General features: G+C 33.0%; 1 protein-coding gene across 3 annotated transcripts in view; it reads right to left on the reverse strand.

The window, feature by feature from the left end:
- Positions 1 to 7,882: 7,882 nt before the first annotated feature.
- The window catches only part of LOC110443586 (transmembrane protein 8A-like), a 36,831-nt gene continuing 32,481 nt past the window's right edge, over positions 7,883 to 12,232 (reverse strand). Inside the window, exon 12 of one of the 3 annotated variants that reach the window (XM_021487879.1) lies at positions 7,883 to 10,595. In XM_021487879.1, coding sequence (XP_021343554.1) covers positions 10,447 to 10,595 — 149 coding nt within the window. In that variant the 3' untranslated portion in view covers positions 7,883 to 10,446. The remainder of the gene's footprint in view (positions 10,596 to 12,232) is intronic. The other 2 variants (XR_002462132.1, XM_021487880.1) reach the window with 2 other exon arrangements.

Here is a 12,232-nt window from a genome sequence, read left to right on the forward strand (position 1 = left end):
CGTGCTTATTCAGGCGTGGCGCTCCCACAATCGCGTTGCATAGAAGGTATATTTTTTACTGAAATCCGATGAGAGGCATATCGTATATTTTTAAACATGTCATTCACTCAATAGGACTACCGCTGACCGAGTTTTAAGGTGAGGCATTTATACCTGGTTTATTTTTATGTATTTATTTGAATCAAAGTTATGACGTATATCGTAATAGTATGGCGACGCTACACCTTCGAACTACATTACCCCATGTTGAATTCCAGATTTTTCTTTCTATTAACATTTTGATATTTCCATATAGTTACACCTTTATGAAAGTCCCTATTGTTTCAAAATTGCACAAGTGTAAAAAGAACTGACAAAAAGCACACATGCACACACAAATGAATAGAATGATAAACGGAATTGAATCAATAGCTTTTCATATTTTGATAAATTCTACAATTAATCCTCATTATGATGAAATCGATTAAATGCTTGTTTTACTCGTGTTGTCTATGTAGCTTCATCTTTCACATATATATTAAAAATAATAAAATATATATTGAAATCGTATACCTGTATTTTAATAATTTGCTAACAATAGCATTCTGATCAAGTGTTGAATTTTCATCGACATTACTTCAGAAAGCTTTATGTATTTGGAGTTTTGAAAAGTCCTCGAACAACACTATATCTAAGAAAAAATAAATTAACAGTCGTCATCACGACTTGATTTCAAACGTATTTTTTTTGATTTGCCATGATTCAATACCTGTTCTTTATGTCCTGAACGGCAACCATTACTAAAACTGGTAAGAGCATTTGAGAGGGAAATTCTATTCCTTCCGGAGCTGATGTTTTTAGGGATAGGTTGATGATGTGTTTCCAATATTGTATTGTGTCTCCTTACATCCATTTCAAATGACTTTTCAGGATTCGTCCTTAGGTGCAGACGTCGTGGTGTGTTCTTTCTTTTTAACAGAACTAGATTGGTATCGGAAAAAGATTCCCTGAACGGACGGATATTTGGATGTCTATTTTGACCAACACTGACCTTTGGGAAGTGAAAAAATAACTTTAGCTTTGTATGAACGGAAGCAAAAAAAGGTAAAAAGTTCGAGCGAGCGTAGATTTTATTTTACAATTTTAATTGACCAGATATAATTTTATCAAGTATCGAACTAGTCTCAAAGCTGCTAACTGAACAGCTAATGTAAGTAGCTGGTTTGTAGAGCAATTTTGATTTCCAATCAACGAATAGTTCTTTCGAGAAACGTCGGATTGGACCATTAATGAATCTCTTGGTGTATCAAACACGTATTGCAATACACCAGCGCTTTACTGAGAGAACTTCTTGTTAAAAGGCACTCTGTCGAAACATTTATTCAAAATAGTAACTGCTAGTAACTAATAGTGACGGACTAATAACTTATTGGTATAGCACATATAGACTTCGGGTCTTTAATGAGGATTTTTGCGAATTCTGCTGAAATTCTGGAGAATTTTGATTCTCAATCATTATTTTGAATAATTTTGTTTGATTTCTTCATATTCTATACCACCACCTTTTTAGCATTTTGAACTAAAATCACGTTTCAAAGACTTAATAAACAAGCCCTTCACTCTAAGCTTTGAACACTAGAAACGACGCTAATAGTGTATAAGCACTACACGACTGGTAAGACAAAAGTCACAGTGACATCGTTCGTATTATCAAAGTTGGTTTGTATATTTCATATTACTGGAATTCTAATGGGGCCTGTACATGTGTACCACTTCCAGTCGAAGTGCTTTGTATTCTTTTGAATTTTAATTCATGCTGGGTCATTTGAAGGACAGAGGTAAGATATTTGCTTATCCTTTACTACAGGCAATAATAGTATTTTGTAGATATACAGGTGATGTTTTAAACCTGACTAACAAAAGTTTTGAAAAGTACTTGCATCTCAAGTATTATCGTGAATCTTTAAATTAGAAATACCAGATAAATGTACTCATTTCTTCATCTTCATATATTGGCATTTACACAACATTTACATATAGTATGACAATAATAGCCACTTCTATTCCATTCTTTTGAACAAACTTAACTCCAAATCCATGATTGGTAACTTTCCTTTCCTCCGAAGTATCAATCCACAATTCCCGGTGTACATTCCTCAGCCGACAAGTTGACGCTAGCCTGATTTATGTTGACGCTAGCCTGATTTATGATGACGCTAGCCTGATTTATTTTGACGCTAGCCTGATTTATTTTGACGCTAGCCTGATTTATGTCGACGCTAGCCTGATTTATGTGGACGCTAGCCTGATTTATGATGACGCTAGCCTGATTTATTTTGACGCTAGCCTGATTTATTTTGACGCTAGCCTGATTTATCTTGACGCTAGCCTGATTTATGATGACGCTAGCCTGATTTATGTTTACGCTAGCCTGATTTATGTCGACGCTAGCCTGATTTATGCTGACGCTAGCCTGATTTATGTCGACGCTAGCCTGATTTATGTTGACGCTAGCCTGATTTATGTTGACGCTAGCCTGATTTATCTCGACAGATACGCTATGTCGACCAATCATTTAACTATAGTTAAGGTTTCTTTAATATACCCTAAAGGAATTTTACAGACGTCGTGAAATTAAAGTTGGAATTTTACATGAACATAATATATAAATAAAGCTGGTGAATAAAATAATATGAGATGTTTCCAACAACGAATTTCAGTATCCACTATGATAAAAAAAAATGTTTTAGGTGTCTTGAATCATTGGCCACATACAAACTTTCCTAGTTTTGATGAGAGGCACCATGAAGGGTAATCCACGTAGTGCAGAAAACGTAAACCCTTTCACGTGAATTTCTTTTTCCATATTTGTGCGGAAGCAATTTTATCCTCGTGTATTGTCGGTGAGTAGCGATTTTGTCCAAGTGTATTGTCGGTGAGTAGCAATTTTGTCCTTGTGTATTGTCGGTGTGATATATTTTTTGTTGTATTTTACAAACTATATGCAGTAAATTGTATACTCCAATAGCCAATATCTAACCTGCCTTCTGTTGTACAAAAACACTGAACCGGTAAATGCCTTCAAAAAGTGTATTCATCATGGTACACATATATTTAATTAAAACATAATCATATATTTGTATTAATATGTACAAATAGATCGAGACATTTACTCACATACATAAACATCGTTATGTAGACTCGTCCCGTTCATTTCATCATCAAACTTCCTTCACTTGGTTTTCATAGGCAAAGCAACATCATATAATGAAACATAGCTTGTAGCTGATTGTTTGAACAGGGTGAACTTTACAAAAAGCTATTACTAAACAGATCCTAATTTGTCTCTCATACTAGTAATAAATACAATTAATCTTTGAGAACATTGGAACATCAATCAGTATTCTATTTTTGCGACATTTTCAGGACATTTCAAAAGAGTGCATAAAAATCCTTTTTTGTGTATAAAATTGAACTTTAACCCAAGTGAAAAAAACACAATCGCATTACCTATTCGTAAGCAAAAATGAATCGGTAACTTTAGGCTAGGTTTGTGTACCACACCATGAACACTTAGTATATACTATTGTTTCGACTAACTCACAAAGCTTACGGAAGCTACTTCAAAATCTCTTACTAGTTTTGCGACATATAATTTTTTTGACATTTTTATAAACATCGAAATAAATCACAAAATATATATGAACACTTATTAAAGCTTATAAAAAATCTAGTAAAAATAACCTAAAGAAAATATCATTTTTTTTGTGTAAATGAAAATACATCTATTGCAAAACTGTTAAATGTTGCTTACTATTTAAGTAAAACCTTCAAATTCTGCTTGTCATCACCGTTACCTTTTCAAGACTTAACCTGCAATACTTTTTCGGTATCAAACAACCCTTACAACCGACCATATTCATACAATGCTTTTAAAAACATATATCCGTGACATATTTCTTTGACTACAGCTATTTTGTTTTTGCTTCTGGTCATTTTAACCATCATGGGTAATGCTAATCAAAGTAGTTTTCGATATATGCCTTTTGAACAAAAGAACACACAGGCATTTATCATTTGTAAAGATACTAAAAAGCGATGACAACATAACAAACAGTATATTAATCTACATAATCGTGACATTTCAAAGCATGCTCGAGACTTGTTTACCACCTGGTAGTGCATTGTTAGTATCGTTCCATAGCAAAAGAAATAAAATAAAATTATGATTATGTTCACGAAAATGGGCAAAAGCATCAGAAACTTAATCCTTTTAAATTATGAAGAATACCTCTGGTCAAAGTGTTTTCACTTCATTCTGAATTTAGGATGTATACTGAAGTTCATAAATATTACAACTTCTTTCTGAATTTTGTATACTGTAGTTCTTGAATATCTTCCAAATGTATGAAAAGGCACACATTGTTTTACCTACAAGATATGATAATTTAAACATAATTTCAAGAACATTTCTCTCATCTCTTCATTACCTCCCCCTACTAATTCAAATATGTTGTTGTTTTACTGGAAAAGTTTATATATAGTGATGTTAATTTTTGTGGCTGTAAATCTTTTGTGTTATTAGTATAAATATAATATTTATTCATTTTACAACAATATAATATATTCATTTTACAACAATTATGAAACAAGTTATTTCAACTGTACTCTTGTTGGCCCGGATGATAGTGCGTTGAGAGTCTAAATGAGGGAGGAAACCGGAAAACCCGGCGAAAACGCACATGGTCAGGCAGCTGGTGACTCTAAACCTTTTCACGTCTGATCGGGGAATCGAACCCTGGCTGCCTTGATGAAAGGCAAGTGTGTCATCCAATGCTCCACAATACCACCCAAGTGTCATGAGTGCTCCAATGGAGAATTTGTTTTCAAAACAATCAACATTTATTTATATAACAACATATTATAATTTACAATCATACTAATTAAAATGACATGACTGTCAATAATTAACCATTCCTACAACATGCCTCGAGAAATTTGTGAATACAAACATACACTTAACATACCCATACATACTGCTAACTTACTTTTCATTTCCTTATAAATCATTAATAACCTAATGATAATTAGGAACTACATAGGATTGAGTCCTTTGAGAATGACAAGAATTATAAAGTAAATCATGATTAGTGAACAAAAACATTAATGTAATGACTGGTCTTATTTATCACAGATTAATAGAATCTTCCCACACCTTGAGGGTGTGAAAGGGAAATCTCCAACACGAGGGGTATGTTTTTTGGTTGTCTAACCCGAGGCACCAGGCTATTTCCCCCTAGGGGTTGACAAGGTGATCTTTCCCGGCTAAAACGGTAGACACACCTGTGAAGGGTTGGAGAAAAAGAAATCATGGACATCTGAGCCTATATTCATAAAACCTTCTTTATCAAACTCAAGTTGACTGCTCAAACCCACTATTTTCTAACTTGTCAATGTCTTTGCCACGAAAGTTAAATAATAATATGGTAATGGTACCTAGCAATATGTTAAGGCTGGGTAGCTGTAAGATATCAAATAATGTGCAATTACAAAAAGGTACCTCCTAGTTTTAACCCTTTCACCACTGTAGACCATAATGGACTCTTCCAGATTAATGCATGGTAGAGTTCAACAAAGTTACATAGGGCTGGGGTGAAAGGGTTAATGAGGATATGGGATTTGAGCAGAGATAGTCAGTTTTGGCACAAGAACAGTTTTATAAATATGGTCTGGGTTCTCAATAATTTTACATCGTTATCACATTAATTTGAATACATATGCATATCAATGCAATCAGAGCATTTTTAAAAGAACTGAAACATTTGGCAAACAATCTAATATCTACAAACTTACCATTTAACACAGACTGTAGTCATCATATGCAAACAGTCTCAGCTAGTTCTGATAGTGAGATAAACTATCAGCTAGCCACCTGATACAGCAGAGATAGGGTGACCATTATTAGCAAACTATCCTGGTAAATTTTTATGTTGATACAACCTACACAATAGTCCTATATCTAGTATTACCTGGCTTGACCGTGAAATAGACCGTACATCAGACATTAAAGGCAGTTGACCAACATCATCAGTCTCTGTTATATAATACTGATGGCAAACAAAAATGCAGACAAGTGGTCTGAGGCATAACAGTCGGAAGTCATTAGCGTTGACAATTTTATCATCGCCCATGGTAGTACAATACTACAGATTTATCTTTAGATAACAGTAATTTCATTTTATGTCAGAGTTTAAAGTGAGAATGTAAGCTCTTTCCAACTACTCATTTCCAAATTAAAATCATGGAAAAAAGTGGAGATGAATTAAAACAGGTTTGCTAACTTTAAGAAATTTTCTGTATCTTACACAACAGTAGTATTTTGCTGTTAATTTAAAAACCTGACATCCAGTTTTTACACTTTATAAATGTTATATATTTCTTTTTCTTAATAGGTTGTTGGACAACTTGGTTTACTGTAAAGTATAACACAAGCCATTCGGATCGATATGACTCGTCTACATGTATGCCCCGCTTTGACCGTCAATGCACATATCAGAAACTAACTTAAATGCAAATACTTAATGTTGATGGAGATGCTGACAAAGTCAATGGACCATGAAAGGTAGGCCGCATCCAGCATTTGATGCAAATGTTGCGTTACACTACCTAAGATACATCTAAGGTCCAAGTTTGGTTAGTGTAGCACTTAAACACAAAAACTCTATGTTGATGCCATTGCGGAAAAAGCAACACCTTAGTCTCGCTTCCACTTTGTGGCAGCGAGACAAAACAATCTTTGTTTCAAAATAACATTTGTATGGTGTTCAAGTTTGTTTATGTTTGGGTCATTTTGAAAACTTACTCATAGTTTTTGGCGATGTGTTCAACATTTTGAAAATATCCCCGAAGACAAAACATTGTTTTTTTAAAACTAACTAGGCTTGGAGTTCGGCTCTGAAAATGTGCAGCAATCTCACTCAACATATGACATATTTAGTAAGTAATTAAAATCCTGTTTACAACAAAACCAATTACTAAAATGTATAGTTGCAAGCAACAAAAGGGTATGACATTTCTGTTATAATTGACTTATGCCATATATTTAAAATATATTTCAACAACATTTTAAAACAACAAAAAAGCTTTTATAAATATATCAACAAGAAACAAAAATCAAACAAATTCCATCAATTTTCATAGCTTAAATAAGAATATCCTGTTAGCAATACACAGTAATAGGGACAGATGTAGGATGTAGCACTACCACAATGTAACTGGTTAATCTTTAATCATTAATGGCAGCTGACTGACTCTCTCACTCAATAAAAACCTTACCTAAATCTAGTAACAAATTGATAACATGAACAAACTCTACAATTTAATGACAAAAAGGAACAATTTCAAATTGCAGTAAAATGCTAATAAACATACACAGATAAATATAAATGACTTGCAAAAATCGAAAAAAATATTTTTTTTAGTTATTTCAGTACAAGTAATACTATTTCAGGCAATAATGTGAAATTTGAGGAAATGAATAACAAATTGTGAACATTTTGTGATAATTCAAATGTATAAATAAAGTAATTACCAAGCAATCAAAAACACTTCAAATCTAATATCTACACCTTGAATATCGTCCTAGCTCATAGTGGCAACTGCTGTATTTAACTGGTGCCTTACTATGGGAGATGGGCTATTTAAACAAGGCTTCCACCAAAATCTGGAGAGTGGTAGCTATGAACACAAACAAAAACAGAAATGAAGTCAATATTTCATCTACCGTAAAACCCCATGTAATTTGCGCATTAACTTTTTGAGGCTGAAAATCCCCCAAAAAGCTTCTACTCAAATATTTTGCGCACCAAAAAAAATGAAAAAAAAAAAGTTCAAGTTCTGAAAATCGATCTCTGAAAATGAAAGACAAACCGCTTGGGATTCTTAGGATTTTTGTAATTTGTTTATTATAAGTAAGTTCATAAGTATTGTATACAGGCACAATGATGTTAAAACTATATATGATTTCATTTTTTTTTTTGCCTTTTTGTAAATAAAATTTTGCTTTTATCATAAAAAAATCTTAACCATGTAATGATATAAAAGATGACTTTTTCTACAATTTTACTCTTGTTATAAACTATATATTGCAAAAAAAATGCTTTTTATATTGCAGGTAATGTATTATATGTCTAAAGTATATTGCAGTAGGTGTTTTCTCATAAATATACAAAAAAATCAAACTCAATAAAATATCATAATCAAAAATGAATTGAAAGGAACACTTCTAATATTTTTGTCCTTAAAACGTCAAAATGTTCAGGATACCGACTTAGAAATGTTGTGATTTTTGAGAGTCAAGCCAAAATAAAATACAATGTATCAAGTTTTACAACACTATTGTTGATCATGTTGAACATCAAGTGTTTTTGCTACTTTTGTGGTATTTATTACAGAATTTATTGATCAGTGAGATATTTCTTATACCAAATAACACTCCTAGTGAAAACTTCCACTTTTAAACATATATTCATATAAACTATATCAATATCAATGAAGTTTGAAAGAGGGACTTACAAAAATATCACCAAAATGAATTCAAGACTGGATAACAAAAAAGCGAAAAAATCTTCAAAATCTTCATGAAATTTATGAGCTTCAATGAAAACAATGAATGTTTTGCTACTTAAATCATGAGGCAAAACTAAGTAAGGATTTCAGCAAGCATTCTGTTGTTATGTCAGTGATTGGCCCAACTCTCACCACTGACCTCAAAAACATTACAGATCAAATCATTCAGTACATCTAGAATGATGTTCCTCTTGAAAACAGCCTGTTACACGACCTTTTCATTCCTATGTAACTTTAGTAGACTCTACCATGCATTGGTCTGGATGTATTCATTATGGTCTTTACAGTGGTGAAAGGGTTAATGATGTTTTCAGTCACACCCAAAACAATACAAGATCAATATACAGTATAACCTTGTTATACTGCCACCATTTGTCCAGAGAAATTTTGGCGCTATAAAGGGGTTTGGAGATAAATTGAGGGAAATGTGTAAAGGAATTCTGATGAAAACCAGAAAAAAGGACATTAAAAAAAAGTTGGCATAATCGAAGTACAAATCTAACGAGGGGCATTATATCAAAGTTTTACTGTATAGAGGTTACCCAGGGATTAATGGTTGGTGATCTTGTTTGACTTTTCCCGACTCACTGTTCAAATTCTATCTGACAGAATTTTTACCACTTCTTTTGCTCCAAATTATCTCCAAATTATCCTATAGGAGATCAATAACCAAAGGTCGTAACCAAAGTTGTGAAACCTATATCCTCCCACAAACACCATGCATATCTATAAGCGAAACCATCTTTTCATGCATAAATGTACGATTTCAATCTGATCACTGTGAAACATGATGTCACAATTTGTATCATGTACACAATATTGTTACTTTATATGATATTCATCAGTTATGGACTTTTGTTGGGGTTAAGTTGAGATCAATATCACTTTCTCAGGTCCATATAACCACCTATTCACCAAGTTAAAAGTCTTAATTGTTATATTAGATGCTAAATAAGGTTGAAAAAATCATTAAAAAGGATATAACATATGAAAATTGTCGGGTGGAAAATACTGCAGTTGGTAGAGAGCAGTGTGACGTCACAATTGAAATGAAGTCCTAAAGTGAATATTGACCTTCTTTTTCTAAAAATAGTAACACCAAGTCAATATCACAAATCAACGACCTCAACATAATTATGATCCAACCGTTGAGGATGTAGGAAAAATGTGTCATGTAATATTATGATAAAAAGTATTAACCCATTCACCCCTAAAGTCACATTTGAACCTTGCCTAATCAAAGACTGGGCAAGTCCAGTTTAGATATGTAGGGGTGAATGAGATAACCAATGAAAAAATATACTAGTACGTTTACAATTGCTTCAATGTTGATAACACAATACGTTTACACAACACCTTAGAAGGCTCACATGGCTCAGCAGTGAAGAAACCTGTTACCTGGTATAGCATTTATGGGAGAAATAATGGAATAAAACAATCTTTCTATTCCGGTTATGCTACAGGTAAATTTTCCAGACTAACAGGTGATCAAATTATCCCAACAGTTACTGTCCACATCAACAGATTTATGACTCAAGTCATATTTTTCAAGATTTTAAACATTTCAATTTTGACATCTTCCTTCAGAATTTTTTTATATATAACAAATTATTGTATACACAATATCGAAATTTTAACCTACAAAATAGTGCTGTTCCTGCATCAGTATTCAATAATCCTTGGAATTTCGTTTTGGAACAACTTTTCAGTGACATATAATAACTCTTTAAATCTAGAAATTAATGGGATTTTTTCGTAATTATGGTTTCCTGGAAAGCAAGAACCCATGAACGTAACTTTAACAAACATGAGATCAACAAAAAGCATTCAAATAAACATCTACAAAACAACATTACGAGAAGTTTGAACAGAGCTGGGGTCATTCAATCCCCTATATGGATCGTCATCATCATTTTCATCGTCATAATCGTCCATCAGTGGGACGGTGTCCTCCCCCCGGGTCTGCAGTTGCATGTAAGGTTTGGCCCCTGTGGGAGAAACAGAGAAACCTGTTTATATCGACCACTTGTCTAATATAACATATAATGTGTGTATTCTAACCTCTGGTCAAACAAAGGTAGCCATGTTTCTGAAGACTGGTCCAAATCTGGTTTAAACTGACCGTTCACAAACATCAAAACATTTCACCGAGATCTGGATACCAAACATTACTTGTACATATTCACTAGCCATTATCATACTATCACGACACAGGAATTCGGTGTATGTTGACCATCTGTCAAATCCTATAGATAGACATATGAATAAGCTGACAACTTGTAAAACATTACACTGACATAAGTGTATGATGGCTGTCCTTCTGACACTGTACAGAAACCTAAACATATTTACTGGCAGATTCTACATAAACTTGTCTAAACTGACCATCCCCCAGACATCATATAGAAACCTTTCTACACTGATCATCCTGTAGACACCATATATACACCTGTATATATAGACACCTGTCTATACTGACCAGCTTAAAGAACTATACAGAGACCTGTGTATTGATCATACTATAAGCTTTCTATATATGAACAGACCTGTGTATACAAACCATCCTTCAAACACTATATAGAAACCTGTTTATACTGACCAGCCTTCAAACACTACATAGAAACCTGTGTATATTGGCCATCCTTAATACACTAAAAAGAAACCTGTTATACTGATTATCCTTCAAACACTATATAAAAACCTGTGTATAATGACCATCCTTCAAACACTATATATAAACCTGTTTATATTGACCATCCTTAATACACTATTAAGAAACCTGTTTATATTGACCATCCTTCAAACACTATATAGAAACCTGTGTATATTGACCATCCTTCAAACACCATAAAGAAACCTGTGTATATTGACCATCCTTCAAACACTACATAGAAACCTGTGTATATTGACCATCATTAATACACTATAAAGAAACCTGTTATACTGATTATCCATCAAACACTATATAGAAACCTGTTTATAATGACCTTCCTTCAAAAACTATATATAAACCTGTGTATATTGACCATCCTTCATACACTATTAAGAAACCTGTTTATATTGACCATCCTTCAAACACTACATAGAAACCTGTGTATATTGACCATCCTTCAAACACTATAACAAAACCTGTGTAAAATGTTACCTATCAATGCTATATAGAAACCAATATATACAGATCCTTCAGATTACATGGAAACCTGTGCATACTGACCAGCTTCAAATACTCTATTTAAACCTGTATATATGGACCATTTTCAATTTTATTATAGAGCTTTTTTTTAAATGATATAGTATTATCTGATTGAAACGATTGGCAGGAAAAAAAAGAATATAAAAAATTAATTACATTATAATTATGAAAATGTCAGATAAATGATGGTCCATCAAATACTTCAATAAAACTTAAAGAAATAAAACATATTTTAACATGCAAGTAAAATGTATTAGTGGCATTAGTATAAGGAAAAATAGTAAGAAAACGAAATAAAAAGCAAAAATAAAAGCCTACCACAGGTTGTCCGGTATACAATACTTCACAACATCCACATGCAGGCAAGTAGGTCAAAGTTGAGGTAGACGATAAGTTCACAGCAGTTTGTATATGTTGTAGGGGAAGGGGGGG

The sequence above is a fragment of the Mizuhopecten yessoensis genome, unplaced genomic scaffold (assembly GCF_002113885.1).
Source record: "Mizuhopecten yessoensis strain PY_sf001 unplaced genomic scaffold, ASM211388v2 scaffold716353, whole genome shotgun sequence".
Taxonomy (NCBI): Eukaryota; Metazoa; Mollusca; class Bivalvia; order Pectinida; family Pectinidae; genus Mizuhopecten; species Mizuhopecten yessoensis.